Genomic DNA, 17741 nt, shown 5'->3' on the forward strand with positions numbered 1-17741 from the left:
CACCTGGATCCAGGCTATTTCTTCATATTTGATAGACAGACATGTTTTATGCTTGTTATATCTAGTTTGTGACTGTAGTGACAATTTAAAATACTAAAGTGTCCCTCCAGCAGGGTTTATTAGAAACTGCCTATTTTAGTTGTTTCATATCCATTCCTATCAGCTCCCCAGATTTCCTGGCACCATGACCTTCTTCAACTTGGCTTAGGAAGTCTTTGCAGGAGAACAGCACCCTCAACCTAATGATCTCAGACTCTGTGTGTGTGTTTAAATCATCCATTTTTCCTCATAAGAAAGAGATCCTAAAATCCCCTGCCATTTTTGGCATTTCTTCAGGTAATAAAATTTGTGTTTTGTTAAATAATCTCTTTAAAGCAAGATACTTAATTGATTATTTCAGGTGTTACTGTCAGGAACAAGGTTTCACTTCCCCGACGCACAATCATGGAAAGGGAATCATTGTCCTTAACAGCTTCAGTGACATCTGCTGTGGTTGTAACAGGTTGCCCATTTATGCTGACAATTATATCGTGGTCTCTCAAACCCGAGCTGAGAAGAAAGGAAGAAAAGAAAGTGTGAAAGTTTAAGAGTTTTTACTTATTTCCAAATTTCTCTCTTACAGCACTACAATTTTGTTTGCCCTAAACATGTAAACCAGGAAACTAGAAATAATCTTAATCCTTCCAAATATGAGGGCTCTCTGTGAGATAACCTGCAAAATCACTTGGAGGACAACAATCCTATTTACATTTAAAAAATTAATATTCCATCAAAAACATGAGTAAGTTTACTACTCTCATATATAGGAATTGACTTGGAATAGAGAGTTTAGCTTTTAATTTCTATACACCTCTCACTTCTTTTCACCTCAAGCACATTTCCAATCTCACCAGCAAAAATGCAAAGACCAAGCAATACATTTTTCACCACAGTTGTACTCTGATAAGTTTGATTTGAACAGCTCACAGTTTATGGAACTTAAGAGTATGTTGAGCTGCCTTGTAGAAGTTCTGCTTCAGTAAATCAAAAGCCAGTCAAACTTCCAAGTCTAAACATTTAAAGTTTGGGCTCTACGCTCCTTTTCCCCAAAGCTGTTTTTATATTCAGTCTCCAACATATATGTTTCACACAGAATATATATTCTAGAAATAAAGAACAGCTCCAAATACAAAACTGCAGAAAGTACGTAGCCAAGCTTGTGATGGGCCTTAAATGACTCCTGCAAACATCATCTAAGGGGATGATGATTAAGGAATTAATGGGGAGCTCAAGAAAAAAATGACAATGTAGAAAGATTACCAAGATATGTGAAGCTTAAAAAGAAATAGGAAGGGCTGAGGATGTAGGCCAGTGGTAAATTATGTGCTTAGTATCTGTATCTGCATGGCCCTGGATTCAATTCCAAAGGAAGGGAGGGAGAGGGAGTGAGTGAGTGAGGGAGGGAGGGAGGGAGGAAGAAAGGAAGGAAAAATAGGAAATTTAAAGCAAGAGGATACAAAGAAATGCTTTAAAGCTAAATGCAGGAAAAGCCTTTAGAGCAACAACAGTTTAGGGGTCTGACATGGGACCATGTGCACAAAGAAAGAGGAACTTAATTCATAAGAGTTCTGTGAGTGAAAAAAAAAAACAAGAAAGAAAACTGAGTTATTACGGAGTGTCTACTATGCACCAAATATGAAGAACTAGGTTCAAAACAGGATAAATGGCTTTCCCCATATCACACAACTTGTAAGAGACTAAAGTAGGATTTGATCCTGGGTCTTTCAGACTTTAAAAGCTCTCTTCCTACCACTAAATCACTCTGCCCCTCAGGAATGAGAACAGCAGTCAGAAAAGCAGTATAATAAAGGGATTAAGCCGGGGTCCACATCCCTGCTCTCTGACCTATTGTTTAACTGTTACTCAACTTCTCTGAACCTCAGCTACTTCCCTGGAAAATAATACCCATATCATAAAATTGCGGGGGTCTCAGACAAGTATACAAAAGACTGGGCACAGTGGTGTGCACCTGTAGTCCCAGTCATTCAGGAGGCTGACTTGGGAAGATCATCAGAACCTAGCAGTTTTGAGTCCAGCCTGGGCAACATAGTGAGACTCTACTCCATCTCAAAATAGATAGATAGATAGATAGATAGATAGATAAAAAAAAAATTATATATATATATATATATACATACATATACACACACACTTTAAATGGTGCCTGATGAGATGTAGTAAATGCTTTCTGAGTGCCAACTGTTATTACTGTAACTGTTATCATTATTATTATGTATAAGTGGGGGAAAGCCAGAAAGGATGTATTTCAACTTATCCATGATTTCTAGCAGTAATTCTCACTTTTCACATACATACAAACCACCTGGGGATTTTGTTAAAAATGCAGATTCTGGGGGGAAAAAAAGGCAGATTCTGGCTAGACATAGCCCAGTGGTAGAGTAGTATGTTCTTAGCTTCTGCAAGACCCTGGATTTGGTTCTTAGCACGGGGGGTCGGGGAAGAGCAGGGACTGCAGTAGAAAGGAGGAGGACGAAAATGAAGAGGAGGAATAGAGAGAAATGCAGGTTCTGATTCAGTGGCTAGAGGGTGTCCTGTGATTCTGCCTTTCTTACTGGCTCCAGCCAATGCTAATGTGGTTTCAGACCACATTTTGAGTGGCAACAACTTAGAAAGCTAGAAGGAGTCTCTTTGGCCCTGGACCAAAAGTTAAACATAAGGAGGTAGGAGCAGAGCAGGAATGAGGAAAGTCTAGAAAGGCCTGTGACAAACCAGATTTAGTAGCATGAGACCTAGCACTTAGCCATGCTGAAGGGTTAGTACTGATGAATTTTCCCTCTACAAAAGAGTTGATAGTCTAAACAGATTCCTGAGCTCTTGAAAAATAAAAATGGTGAGAGAAAGGTAATGTTAGAAGTGCTAGACCCAGGAAAATAATACTTATAGGAAAAGCCACCCCTTTCCTAATATTAAATATTCCAATAATGAAACCAGCTGAAGAACCTTCTTCAGGGGACTGTTCTAACCTTTGATTTATGATGCAGATTTCAGCACTGCCCTCTCAATGTCATCTACAGTACAAACAAAAAGGTGTTTTTTAAAAACCTACAATATGTAGTAAGACCTTTAGCACTCTGATTCTTCCCATTCTTATTAACTGATAGTTAATTATTTAACGATTTAATTATTTACTATTAGTTGATAGTCACTAATATCTAAGTTATTAATTACTGAATACCATAAGAGTTAATAATAACTATTGATTTTTTAATTTTTTTTTAGTTATAGATGAACACAATACCTTTATTTTCCATTTATTTATTTTTATGTGGTGCTGAGGATTGAACCCAGTACCTCATAAATTCTAGGCAAGTGCTCTACCACTGAGTCACAGCCCCAGCCCTGTAATTATTGATATTGAAAGAGTAGATTTGACGACTGGGAGTGTAGCTCAGTGGTAGAGTTCTTGTATTACCAGAAAAAAAGAAATAGAAGATTTACTAATTCCTAGCAAAATTAATTTAAACATAGGCTATTGACGCATAAGAGCACTTTCCAATAGACACATAATGCAAGCCACATGTCATTTTATATTTTCTAGTAGCCACATTAAAAAAATTTAAGCAAATATAATTTTAATGGTTTCTTTTATTTAACCCAGTACACTTAAAATATTATCATTTTAACATATAATAAATATTTTTAATTTTTTTTGCAGGGGGTGGGGGCATGTACCAGGGATTTAACTCAGGGGCACTCAACCACTGAGCCATGTCCCCAACCCTATTTTGTATTTTATTTGGAGACAGGGTCTCACTGAGTTGCTTAGTGCCTCACTTTGGCTGATGCTGGCTTTAAACTCATGATCCTCCTGCCTCAGCCTCCAGAGCCTATGGGATTACAGGTGTACGCCACCATGCCCAGCAATATTTTTAAATTCTTGATAGGTATTTTATACTGTTTGTTACAGGTTAGTCTTTAAAATCCACCCAAAATAACACATGCTCAATATGCCATTATACAATAATGATAAATTACAGAACACAGTGATTACAGTGAAATTCAGTCTTTCTAAAACAAAAAATATATATATTTTATATTGCTTCTGGGATTTTTTCACTTAAATCAATTAAAGTTAAATAAGTTTTAAATTTAGTTCCTGAGTCATACTGGCCACATTTCAGATGTTCAACACACACCACATGTAGGCAGTGGCCACAGTATCAGAGCAAGTCTAGAATCTTACATGCCTTTGCCATGGAACACAGCTAAAAAGGACACCTGAGGCTGGACAAAGACCTGCAGTTTGCTTACCTTTCAGCAGCTGTTCCTTGAATTACTTCATATACAAAAACCCCAGAACTCACATCAGGGAAATCTGGATCTTGCCTTTTCATTTCTTGAAGAAGGCTAGAAGTGAGAAGGTTAGCGAACAGTGATGTCACCTCCTGAGCCCTGATTCAAACCTGGAACTCTTAATACGTACTCTGTCTGTTCTACTTAAGGTTCACAGGCACCCATGAGAACCCAGCCAATCACAATCACCCTCCCCTGGGTGCTGTCCAGTCCTCCATGCCAAAGTCTAGAATCTCTGGACATGATACAATACAGCCCCAAAGAGAACAGTGAATGCTGGTGCATGCAGAGGCAGACACATACCCTATGACAAAAGGACACTCTGGTCACAGGAGTACACTCACTGAAGTCCAAATGCTTTCACGTTTCTATTAAAACCATCTAGCTATGGCTTTTGCATCTGAGAAACAACCCAGACATGGTCAAACTCATGCTTACTTCAGAGTGAGGGGCAGCATTCGCAGACCCAGATATTTCTTCTGCAAAGGAGCCTTTCCTAGAAAAGAAAATTGTAACATGTGACTAACAATGAAACTTCTTTCCTTTTGGCAGAGCTTAACGACACCCAAATCCCAGATCCTCTGCTATCATAGCTGCCCTTGCACACCGCCTGCCGTGAATACTTGCTTCAGGGAACATTCGTCATCAGCACGTACACACCTCCCCACCTCCAGCCCCCAGGTTTCATATCCCCACTCGTTCAATTCCAGTGCCTCTGGGTACATCTCATGCTTAGTTTTGTGCCTAGTTCCCCAGTAGGGTCACTCAAACCATCATCTGAGAACTGATGATCAGTATGTAGAACTCAAAAGGCTATCTCCACAAAAGACTGAGCATTCCTGAAAAACAAGAGAAGACAAAAAACGCCCAACTACCTTCACCTTTCAACTGGCGCTCGTGATAGTCTGCCAAGAACTGTCTGATTCGATCTGAGGGAATTGCAAAAGAGATTCCCGCAGTCACTTTCAGTGTGTTTATGCCGATCACATCACCATCCTGGCAAGGAAGGGGACGTCATTCAGTTATCAGTCATGAAGCTTTGCAAACTGAACAGTGCGAAAATCAGGAAGAGATGGGGAGTAGTCACTTAGAATGGGAAACAGGGGGAACGTGAGAGGAAATCTGCATTTCTTCAATAGAGAGCAGAAGACATTACAAGGCTAGTAGTGTGATAGGACAAGGAAGAGGGGGAACTGTACTGGGGTAAAAGTTACTCTGTTTCACAGTCAAAGTTTCAAAGCTGCTGATAACTTCTTTTTCTTTACCTTGAGCTCATTTTTTCCTTCAGCAAATTACACTGGTTTTTTAAGATTTTTTTTTAGTTGTGGATGGACACAATATCTTTATTTATTTATTTTTATGTGGTGCTGAGGATTGAACCCAGTCCCTCACACATCCAAGGCAAGCACTCTACCACTGAGCTACAGCCCCAGCCCATGTTGATTCTTAAAAGTGAACTACACTTTAGGTTTTGACACAAGAGGACAAGGAGTATTTGCCTTTTTATTACTTAAGTGAAACTAAAAATAAACATGTTAAAGGTCAAAAAGATTTTGGATGTTCAGCAACACTCAAATTATGCAGAAGAATTAGTAAAATTGACCTTAGTGAACAAATATCTGCTAAACCAAAGTTATGAAATAGAAAATATTTTCCTCTTGCCGGGCCCCTTGGCATATGCCTATAAACCCAGCAACTTGGAAGGCTAAGGAAGGAGGATTGCAAATTCAAGGCCAGCCTCAGCAACTTAGTGAAACCATCAGCAATTTTGTGAGACCCTGTCTCAGAATAAAAAGTAATGAATGGGGATGTAGCTCAATGGTAAAACATTCTGGGTTTAATTCCCAGGAAAGAAAGAAGGAAAGGAAGGAAGGAAGGAAGGAAGGAAGGAAGGAAGGAAGGAAGGAAGGAAGGAAGGAAGGAAGGATCTACTTTCCTCTTCATGCACTTCCTCATCCTTTAGTCCTTGTTAGTAATGGCAAAGATAGAAAAAAGATTTCTGATTGTAGGAATATACAGATTGTAATTCAATAGGTCTGGAGTATGGTCTGAAATTCTTCATTTTATCCTTAGCCTAGTGAACTCATTGTCTAATGGAGAAGGCAGGCCCCCAAAATTACATGCAATGTTATAAGTAAACAGTTCTCAATCATTTCACATACAATTAATACTCTTAAATGCAAATGTAATATGTAAAGAAGAAGCAAAATCAATCAGTTCCAAGGGACTCAGAAAGCATGAGTCAAACAGTATTGTATTCAGTTATATTTTCACATGTAATTGAGCAACTAGAAACCCTGGCATTTCCACTACAGACACTCTATAAAATATAAGAATAAAAGACATGGCAGAGCAGAGGATTCTGGCTGGGACTTTCCTGTCATCAATAAGAAGGTCAAGACTAAACACCTGGACAGAGCACCTTTTAAAATAGCATTTCTAGATGAGGAAGTTCTTCATATGCAGCAGGGGAGTCTTCAAGAATGTACATAACATAGCACAGTTGGTCATTTGGTATAAATCCAGGCTTCTGGTAACTATCCAATGAAAACAGAAAGCATGTTGAAGAGGAAACCTTCAAAGTGAGCATAGCCAAAACCCTGGTGCTCTTGGTGGAATGAGATCACACACCATGATGATAAATCCATCATTGATCTTGAATGTTTTCCTAACCATTTTCTTAAATCCAAGAATAGAAAAACATTTTTCCACAGCTCTCTACACAAGAGTGGCTCCCAAATCTGCATCATAGAATTTGGAAAGTTTCTGAAAGTTAGGAAGAAATATGAAGCAGAAAGAAAAATGGCCACTTACCAAGTTCACCAAAGGCCCCCCAGAATTTCCATGCTAAAGACAGAAGTTGAAAAAGTCATCAGTAAAGCTAATGAATATATTTCTCCATGGCATTTATACATAGTTCCCAATGAAGCTTATCAGAAGCAGTCTGCTCTAGTGAGCTCCTGTACTACCAAGGAAGGTAAAATTGGGCCACCTATCATACCCAATACTGAAGTCAGTACAGGTGAAGACCAACAGCTAAAGGACCCCACATGCTACAACAGCGATGACCTTTATATCCAACCCTAAGAGACCATCTGATAGCATGAATGCTAATGATCACATCCAACAGGCTCAATTCTAACAACGCAGCATTCCATTCCTCTCCTAGTTTCTAACTGACCTCTTAACATACCAAAGGGAAAAGAGGTTTCTCTGAAGTCTTCTCTCTATATACTATCAGTTTCTCTGGGACTGAGAAAGACTTCCTAAGTGACTTACATTAATGATGGCATCAGTCTGGATGTAATCCATGTCTGAGTCCTTCAGCCCCAGCTCTTTGCCCCCTCGCTGTGTGGTGCTGACAATCCCTGCAGTCACCGTGTTCTGTAGAGAAAATGGGCTGCCCAAGGCCACCACAAACTCTCCAGCCCGAAGATCAGATGATTTTCCCAGCAGCAACACAGGAAGGTCAGTCTGCATACAGATGAGGAGGGCCAAGGAGGACAAAAAGGGTAATGAACAAATCCAGAGCAGAATCAACCAAAGTATGTGTATAACACATGTATAACACCATCTCTGTCATTTTGGTACTTATCTAAGAAGTACCCTCTCAGACAAGTTCTATGACTGCCTTATATACTTCCTTCTCAAAGTCCAATGACCACCAAGCTCTTACTTGTTAAGATGATCAGGATCATCTCTGAGATTGAAAATTATTATTTTGTAAAAATCACAATTAGTAAACCACCACTGAAGTAACAGGTGGATGTGAACTGACATGACCAATTTGCTTAGCACCATTCCAGCTCAACAGTTTACAGTGAATAAGCCAGCAACAGCAAGGAGATCACCTAGAATAGTACTTCTCAAACTCTAATGTGCACATAAAACACCTGGGGATCTTATCAAAAGCAGTTCTGGCTGGGCACAGGGACCCATGCCTGTAACCCCAGTTATTTGAGAGGCTGTGGTGAGAGAATTTCAAGGTTGAAGATCAGCCTCAGCAATTTAGCAAGACCCTGTTTCAAAATATTAAATTTTTTTTAATTTAAAAGATCTCAGATGACATGTTGATGCTTTTAGTATATCTTTGTGTAGCAAGACCCTCAAAGTATGCTTTAGCACCTTTGAGCCCATTGCAATAATTTCTGGTATCTTAACAGAGAAATTATTTTCTCAGAAGCAGCATTACAGCATCTGCTGAAGAAAAGTCACAGAGAGAGAGAGAGAGAGAGCGAGAAAATCAATTAATATAGATTATCAGGGATGTATAGACAGGTATGGAATTAAAAACACAAAAGAGGGAATGAAACACAGAAAAAAGCATATACTAGATGGAAAAAAAATGTGGTGTGAGAGTACGGGACAGAATATATCAGTGAATAGAAGAAAAATCTCCAAATATGCAGACTCTGATTTGGCTTCTAAATACTTACATTTGGCTCAATCTTAATAAGTGCAAGATCCAATTTATGGTCAACTTCCTTAACAGTGGCTTCATACTGAGCCCCACTTTGGAGCTCCACCTGGATCCGCTGCTGGTTAGTGAGGACATGAGCATTGGTAACAATGAGACCATCCTCAGACACTATGAACCCAGAGCCACTGGATGCAGGAATTTCCTTGCCGCTGAGAGGTGACCTGTTTCCGTAAGACAACAGTATAAGCAGAGGGCAGGAAGATCAGGGAATTCAGCTGCCATCTGTGAATCGTGGGTACCTTACATTTATTAAACATATCTCCATCTCCGTTTTCTCAAACATTTTACTTTTCCCTGTCAGTTTTCATCTTCTCCACATGTAAATGAACTGCATGTATCCTGCCTTAGTCATGTCTGGTGAAAATGATTGAAAGCTGGTTCCAACTCTCCTTTTTTCCAGGGCACTGCTCCCTTCTTCAGAGCTGGTCAGTGCAGCAATATGTGGGTCCTCTGCTGCAAAGAAGCCAAACCTAATTCTAATATTGTGGGGCTATACTGCCACAGATTCAAGAACACAGGCAGGTAGGGAGTCCAAGAGATCTGGTTCTGGCTTAGTTTTCACTATCAATTGGCCTTGTGACATAGGATAAAATTTGTCTTCTGGTTGGGCATGGTGGCTCATGCCTGTAATCCCAGCAGTTCCAGAGGTTGAAGCAGGAGAATCATAAGTTCAAAGTCAGCCTCAGCAATTTAGCAGAACCCTGTCTTTTTTTTTTTTTTTTTTCCCTTGGTACTGGGGATTGAACCCAGGGGCACTCAACCACAGAGCCACATCCCCATCCCTTTTGGGATTTTATTTAGAGACAGCATCTCACTGAGTTGCTTAGGGTCTCACTAAATTGCTAAGGCTGGCTTTGAACTCTCAATTCTCCTGTCTCAGCCTTCAGAGCTGCTGAGATTACAGGCATGTGCCACCATGACTGTGGGTCTCTGCCTTTAAATAAAATATTTTAAAGGGCTGGGGATATGGCTTGGTGGTTAAGTGCCCCTGGATTCAATCCCTGGTACAAAAAAAAAAAAAAAAAAAAAAAATCTGCCGTATGGATTTGGATTTCCTTGCATGCAAGTGATGGTGTTGGGCAAGATCACCACCCTCTTCCCTCTAACCTTAAATTTTGTCTTTGGGACATGAGAGAGAAAGAAACCTCAGGCACCTCAGTATTCAGGACTAGCTCTGATTTGGAGATCAGAATCCTTGTATCCTTGTGCTGCTGCCCTTTTCTAAAAAGCTTTGAACAGATTTTTATTTTTATTTATTTATTTATTTATTTTTGTTAATGGGATGGGACCCAGGGCTTTAGTGCACGCTAAGCAAGCACTCTGCCACTGAGTTCCATCCCCCGCAACTTCTTTGAACCTCGGTTTCCTCAGTGTTAACATTCAATGATGTTTGTAAAGGCCTGCAGTAGGTAAGGCAGTTGGAAGGAGTATGTGGTAATTGATCCTCCCCGTGTCCTTTACCTGCGAAACAGCTGCAGGTGAACCACAGATGGCGCTACCTTCTCGACCACCTCGGCGATGAAGTTGTATTTGCTTCGGACCCGGCCTGCGCTTCTGGTCCCTGTGAAGAAATGCTCCGTGCTTGGGGCAGAGGAAGTCTGGCTCCCTGACAGTACCAGGTGCAATATCTCAAATCTTCCCGTCCATCTTTCTCCTCCCTTGTTCTCCTTCTTCCCCCTCCTCCCTCTCCTCAGGCTTCCCACTCCTCGGTGTTGATTGCGACCCCTTACTCTAACACCTCAAGAAAACCAGACCTGTCACACCAGTTAGAAAAGAATTAAAAAGGGAAGACGGTATTCAAAAGGTGAATGGGGAGAAAACGCGTGGCACCTGGTAAAGAGACACCTATTAAGGAGGACAAAAAAATCTGAAACAAACAAACAAATGTTGAATACCTGAGGCAAATAAAACAGTGGGCCGCGCGCGAACTGTGTCATTGAAATAAGGGAATGATGAATTATGCTTCAAGGATTGGGGTGTAGCTCAGCGGTACAGCGCTTACCTAACTTGCCGGAGAGTTCTACCTGCAGTGTCCCCAAGAAAAGGGGGCTTGGGGTGAGTGGGTAGCTGAGCGCGGTGGCATATAACTATTATCCCAGCTACTCCGAAGACAGGAGGGAGAATCACTTGAGTCCAGGAGTTCGAGAACAGCCTGGGCAACCCAGAAAAAAGTTCAAAAAGTGTTGAGTGCAGACAGTCGTTACGCTCACCTGGATCCCCGCAGTCCCCTTTCTGCACAGGCACAGCCGGGAGCTCGCCACGGAGGCGTGCAGCGCGGTTTTCCGCGCGTAGTGCGCACAGACTAGAATAGGTGCGCCCGTCGCTGCCACACACGGCCGCCCCTACTGCCGGGCAGCCGCAGGTGCCTAGCCAGGGGCCGCCGACCTGCTCCCGGCTGAAGGGCGCGCCGCACTGCAGCCCGGGGCTACATGGCAGGCCACGCGCCCCGCCGCAGGCTTCGCCCTCTGTCGCAGCGCAGACACGGCAGCAACGGCAGCGGTCGAGCACTGGCGTCGTCCCGGCGGAACAGGTGGGCAGCGGGGGACAGCGCGTCCGTTCACAGACCGCGGGGCAGGGCAGTAAGGCCCTGGACCTCCTTGCCTCGACCCTGGCCACAGGTACCGGGGTCAGCAGCAGCCACAGCAGAAGGAACTGTCCAAGCCCAGCTGGCTGCAGCAGAGGTCTGTTCATCTTGCTTTCTTCTTCCTTTGCTTGCACTTTTCCAGTTACTTCACTCTGGACTCAAGCTGGTCTAAAATGAACAACACTTTCCTGGCCAGGTTGCCGCCTCCACCAGCCTCCAGGCTTTAAGGGGCAGAGCCTGGCAGACCTCTCCATACACACACCCATACATCACCCACCAACCGTCCCGCCCCGGGATCTGGGCCACCCCCAAGCACAAATGGGAGGTCCGAAGCCCTTTCCTGAGCAAAGATCTACCTCGTGAAGTCCGTAAGAGCAATAATGAAGGCAGATTGACAAAGGTGATCACCCACCCAAGGTCGGTATTAAGAAAACACACAATCGCATTACAGTATTTCACATGGTTTTATTACAAAACAAGCAACAAAATAGTTTTAGAATTTTTTTTTTTTTTTTTTTTTTTTTTGCTACATACCAATTAGGAGATCACATAAAATGAGAAGCATAACAGTTTCCATGCACTCAGCTCAGTGCTTGCAGCGAGTGCGTTTCACAGCTGAAACATTTTGGTTCAACATAACACAACATCATGCCACATCTTCATAAGCAGAGGGGGAAGGGATCACGCAATATGTTTTTGCCAAACATTTGCTTTATTCAAACTCTACCTAGCATGTGTGACTGTAATTGCAGCACACAATAACACAGAAAAAAAGGGCTAAGAAAAACAAAAAAAGATGTTGGTAGAAAATATTTAATAAACCTGTCCATTTCTGACATGTTTAAAGTAAATAAACAAAGCTGACTTGAGAAATTCAATTTCCAAAATGCTATTAATGTGGCCATATGCCTGTTTATCTGGTTAACACTGAAAACAAACTCATCATATCCCTCTGCTTAACTACTGAATCTGCTGTTTGTTTATGGGGTCATTTTAGTCCATATCAGAACACATTTACATTCAGAAAGAAAACAATATCAACTTTTGCTTTGAATCTGCACCTTAAATCTACTTTCCTTCTCATAGGAGCTCAGCATTCTGCTCAGAAGTATATTTTGACCTGAGGTCACTCTCCAAGGTGCACAACTCTGTAGCCCTACAATGTCTCACAGAAAGCAAAAGGCAAGTTATTTTTACTATCATCTCACTGTGAGTAAGCGCATCCATCAAAGTTTTCAATAATAATGAATGATAAGCAGTTCAACTATAGAGAAGACCACCTGAAATACTGTTACACGTAAGCGGGTCAGGACCACTTCAAAAGCCTCATGGAAAGAGCCAATTCAGATAAAGTTTCATTCTCCAAAGAAAAAGCTGTACCTTTTTAGTTCCTTTTAAATTCAGATTTATTCCAGAGCTTAAGCACTTAACCACTAACCTATACTGCACCCCACCCCATTTTTTCCATTTGGTTCAATTTCACACATTTAAAACTAAATGTTAGGGTCATATATGCACCATCTTTGGCTCATATTAAAAGCCTATGGTGTGAAATTAGTCAGAAAGTAAGAAATATGGACAGAGATGGAATTTTGAAATAGGATTTGGGAATGCAAATGCTTTTAGGTTTTATGGAAGATATTTTTATTTTTCATATATTGTAACTACATTAACAATGTTCTAACAATGAATTCCCAAGTATTCCTAAGTATATGCCAATAAGAGTCCTTGTTTTCCCTTTATTAATATAATACGAGTTGGATTATATTCAACACCATTTCAAAACAGACTTTACTATCGGCTTACTATAATGGTCAATTACTCTAGCAGTATTAACCTAGCAGAGATTTACAAAAAGAAAATGGGTAGATTTTCACAATTTAAACACCAAGAGATGACATCATTTCCATGAGTCAGGGAATGTTTAGAGAGATTTCAAACATTAATTTATTTTCATTAGTTCCACATCACATACTGTGCACTTGCATTTACTAGCCAAAGAATTTTCTTGAGAAAAATCTGAAGGTGAAACCAGAGACAAGGAACTTTTAAGAATTTGGAATGGTTTCTTAAAATCAGGCTATTCAAAGTAGGTTGATCGCTCATAAATAAATAATTCCCAAACCAAGAATTTCTGAGAACAAAAGTACACAAGAGTTTATTTTTAAAAGAAGGTGGGAAGAAGAGAGAAAGATCCAATAGATTTCCCTTTTTAGATCAGGACCACAAGGCCAAACTTGAGTGAAGGATAGCTCCAACACCATGAAGCCAGAAAGAGTTTTTAATGTGAAACATACTTCAAGAAAACCACACTACCTGAAAGAACATGATTCTCCTCAAGTCACTAAAGATTTTTCTCATCAAGTGTTTTTGCTTCTGCATTAGATTTGGACACAAAGAGGAGCTGGGATTTACTTAGGAAAAAATGCTTCTCTTAGTCTCTTCCTCTAGTCACTAATTTTTAATTTAAGTATAATTAACTGGTCTAGCTAATGAAAGCTACAGATAGAAATAAGCCAAGTTCTCTATCCTTTTTAAGTTTCTGATAGCAATGCACTAAAGAAGTTGGGCAGGTAGGCAAATGTGCCCAAGGACATTGAAAATAATATCTTGTCCACTGGAAGAAAATATGCCCTCAAATTTGTTTGGGCAACTCAACCTTCTAGGCTCTTCTACCTGGGAAATCTCTAGCCAGTAACTTATAACCTCTAAATCAATGCTTTTATGCCCCATTTTTATTCCATTAAAAAAATAATGTCTCAAGATTATCTTTGTATCTTTCCACATGGAACCTCATTGGATTACAGGGTTTGATCATGCAAGCACACATGACTCCATCCAAAGGGTAACAGAAAGGACATGAAGAAAGCAAATCTGCCAAGGTATATAATAAACAGCACTTAAAAGTAGACGTTGGCCCATCAAAAAGAGCTGTGAGGCAAGGATTCAAGGTACTCTGTCTTTGCCAAAACAAAACTTTTCTTCTATACAGAAAACATGGATCGAAAAACTTAGCAGGATGATCCATCTCTTCTCAGCACCAGTTTTTAACCTAATCTAAAACTCTGAGATAGAGATTGATCTGTCATACAAATGAATTATCACACACTTACCAACCCCACACATTCCAAGTAACACCATTATCAAGGAAATGTCTGTTCTGTTCTCAACAGTCATAGTATTTAACACTGATATACCCATCTTGGGGCCTGAAAAGAAACCAGACTGACAGGTCTGTTACTCAATCTACAAAATTTGGGGTCATAGCATCAAGAGAACAGAGTAATTTTCAAAACTGGCTCATGCACTGGAGTTAAATTATTCCCCAGGCCTCACAAAAGATCCCTATCTCTTCCTCTGGGAGGTATCCTGGGGGATCCACCCTTGCAGACATTCTGAAGGCCGCGTTCCAGATTCTAAACACCACCTCTCAGAAACGATCCCAGTCAAGCCAGAATCTGGGTCTTCCCCTACTTGAAAATCTTTCAACTGGGTTAGTTGTGATCTCCTGCTTCACAAACTTCAACCAATACACATGTATGGGCTAAAACCAGGTGACTGGTCTAAGAGCCTGGGCCCAGATTGGAAACAAAACAAAAAGAAACAAAAACAAAGACAAGGAAGTAAAACTTGGTTAGGATGAAATGACTCCCAACCTCCTCAGGAGAGCAGATGCTAAAAGTAGCCCATCATACAGAAGATCTTGGAATAGTTCAACAAGAGGTAAACTGCTATCTCTTTACTGAGTATGCCTACAGATCTAACCTAGTGATTTCCCCAAATTAAATATACTGCATTGATAATACAAAAAAAAAAAAAAAAGCCACCTGGCTGGGCCCCTCCACAGCATCCACAGGAATATGAGTGCCATCAAGGCCTCTGACTGTCCCTCCAACAAGGAGAGAAACTGAGTCATGCCTCTTTCTCTCAAGTCCTCCCTCCCCCACTTCCTCCCACAGCACTGTGCTTCATCACACATCAGAGGTCCGTATGTTTTCATCGTCAAGGTTGAACATAAAGGGTTTCTCCTTGGGGTGCTGGGGCTCTGATCTGTGCCTTATTCGGGAGCCTGACAACACCCCAGCAGTACTGCTCTCCCCAAGTCGAGGCATGAACAAAGAGTCCTCCGGAGTCTCTTCAGCTGGAAGCGGCTTTTCCCCAGCCTGGGGGACAGGTGTCCAGGGTTGCCAGGCAGAGGCCACAGAAGGGGCTTTGCAGAGGGTCTTCTTCTCTTCCACAGGTGGCCGCCCTCTGCACAAGATAGAGTTAGGCCCACCTGCAAAGCTGGAGCTTCCAGGTCGAGTCAAAGAAACGGATCTGGAAAAGGACATGTCCTAGAAACAAACAAAAAAAGGCAAAAAAAAAAAAAGACAAAGGAAAGTAAGGGCTTTTCCTGACAATGTTTATCCTGAAGTCCCAAGAAAAATCTCCACCCATGATCACCACCTCATAGGTCCAGAGACACTTGTCTACGAAAATCAAATACACATGGTGAAGCCAGGTGCAGTGGTTCGTGGCTTGGTCTCAGCTACTCGGGAGGCTGAGGCAGGAGAAATGCTTGAGCCCTGGAGTTCAAAGCCAGCCTGAGACACATAGTAAGATCCTGCCTCAAAAAATAAATAAGTTAAAAGGTTCACCAGAATTCATTCCACATGTGTCAGGGTCTGTCTGGCATTGAGACCTAAAGAAACTCCGTGTCTCTGACCAACCGTACCTCATCTCCTCCAACAACCAAAAAGAAAAATAAAAACAAAATTAGTAGAAAAAGAAAAACAAGTCAGTCTGTGGCTTCAGCTGTTTCTAGGGCCTGGGCTGCTTGCCTATATCACCAAATAAAACACACCCGCTCCAGGAGAATCTCTCCAAGTTGACACTATGCAACAGAAAGGAAGTGACTTACTCTGGGGTGACACTTGAGGGCCTGGACAGCTGCCCCAATCTCCTTAATCCAGCTGTGCATGTCTTCTGGACTATCCGCCTGCAAAACACCCACAGCACTTATGGACATTTCTGGCCCTGTGATTTCAGCTTTCAAGACTCTGACTCAATTTGAAGTCCATAAAATCACACCATTAAGGGCTGGAAAGGATCTCGGAAATCATCTCGTCCAGTGGCTTGCAGGGTTTGAGGGCATTTTTGCCCTGCAATATCTTATTCAACACCCAATAAACAAGGACCCTCAAAGTAGAGTTGTTCTAAAGTGGGGCGAGGACAGTGGGGGTGGGGAGAGCTTAGTATGGTGTCCCTGTTGAAGTTCCTCACCCTGCCTGGAAAAATACTGACCCAGTCTGGCCTCCTTGTTTCACAAAAAAAAGGAAAATGAGGCCCCAAAAGGCCAAAGGTCAAGTTTATGGCTGGTCTAGATTCGAGTTCTTCTTATTCTCCACTGTAATGATCTCAACAGAATAGTCCTGCTTTCAATTCCATTCAAGTCAAATCCCTGAGCAACTCCAAGGTATGTATGATTATTATGTCTTATCTCTCAAGGCACAAGCTACAGGGGTCTGTCCTGAAAAATCCACCCAGGCTTCAAAAGTTGTGGGTTTAGGAGAGCTAAATTTAAGAATATGCAGGGACCAGGTTGAGATATCCCAGTAGTTTCCCCAGAAACAACCCACCAAACCCAGAAGGGGGCAGCAGTGCCTCTGAAAAGAGGGAGAAAAATCAAGAGGTCTAGCCACTGCCGGTGGAGCTTCTCAGCACTTCACAGTCTGAGAAGGGTTGAGTTCAAGTGAAATCTGCAGACGTTTACTAAGAGCCTACTCAATGTTACATGCTCCAACTGGTGCCAGCCACAGAGGTGGAAACTGGACTAAATCCATGACCTCCAGAAATTTGTTTGTTAGCCTTCCCATGCATGTGCAAAAGTATGTGCAAACACCACATGTCAACCCCAAAGTTCTCCAAGTCCTCTCCTGACTTCTTTCTTGCCCAAAATGGTTCCTTCTGTTTGCTTTCTATCAGGATAAAACATGACCAGATTTGGTTGCTTGGTTGGCTTTTTAATCCTTAGATTTGCACCTACTCCTTCCTTTCACCCCAAAACAAACCATCCTTGGTTGGACATGTGCATAGACAGTGACCAAGAACACTAGGTCAAAAAGGGTGTAGCACCAAGGGCCCAAGGTGAACACCTCTCATGTGTGCTATACCTGCAAATGTATTTACATTTTCCCTCCCCTTGACCCTCTCCAGTTATATGAAAATCTGGTAGTTTCCCAAGAAAAAGATAAAATCATCCTTAGTCCAAAATAATAACCAGGATTAAGTCTCCAAACTTTTACTAAGATTAGGAATACCTTATTCTACAGGTAGAATTAGTGG

General features: G+C 41.5%; 2 protein-coding genes across 7 annotated transcripts in view; both read right to left on the reverse strand.

Annotated features, from left to right (window-relative positions):
- Position 1: 1 nt before the first annotated feature.
- Positions 2 to 11524, reverse strand: Htra4 (HtrA serine peptidase 4). The gene is made up of 9 exons (XM_047548921.1): positions 11044 to 11524; positions 10295 to 10394; positions 8790 to 8994; positions 7633 to 7827; positions 7168 to 7200; positions 5235 to 5349; positions 4792 to 4849; positions 4312 to 4407; positions 2 to 549 (listed from the first exon to the last, which is right to left on the reverse strand). Exons 1-9 carry the CDS (start codon positions 11522 to 11524, stop codon positions 384 to 386), a joined length of 1449 nt encoding a protein of 482 aa, XP_047404877.1. The 3' UTR covers positions 2 to 383.
- A 370-nt stretch (positions 11525 to 11894) lies between these two features.
- Plekha2 (pleckstrin homology domain containing A2) overlaps positions 11895 to 17741 on the reverse strand; it is a 67307-nt gene continuing 61460 nt past the window's right edge. For all 6 annotated transcript variants that reach the window (XM_047548240.1, XM_047548242.1, XM_047548238.1 and 3 more), the window contains 2 exons: positions 16318 to 16395; positions 11895 to 15751 (listed from right to left, as the gene is read on the reverse strand). In XM_047548240.1, the coding sequence (XP_047404196.1) occupies positions 15389 to 15751; positions 16318 to 16395 (441 nt within the window). In that variant the 3' untranslated portion in view covers positions 11895 to 15388. The remainder of the gene's footprint in view (positions 15752 to 16317; positions 16396 to 17741) is intronic.

This window comes from Sciurus carolinensis, chromosome 4 (genome assembly GCF_902686445.1).
Source record: "Sciurus carolinensis chromosome 4, mSciCar1.2, whole genome shotgun sequence".
NCBI classification, from domain to species: domain Eukaryota; kingdom Metazoa; phylum Chordata; class Mammalia; order Rodentia; family Sciuridae; genus Sciurus; species Sciurus carolinensis.

Excerpts from the sequence above, each read along its gene's own strand:
- Htra4 (XM_047548921.1), bottom strand. The coding sequence starts at position 11,524 with ATGAACAGACCTCTGCTGCAGCCAGCTGGGCTTGGACAGTTCCTTCTG. Across the intron at positions 4,850-5,234 it reads TCACGAGCGCCAGTTGAAAG|GAAAGGCTCCTTTGCAGAAG; the intron begins GTGAAGGTAGTT and ends TTTCTTTTCTAG. Across the intron at positions 550-4,311 it reads CAAGGAACAGCTGCTGAAAG|CTCGGGTTTGAGAGACCACG; the intron begins GTAAGCAAACTG and ends CTTTCTTCTCAG.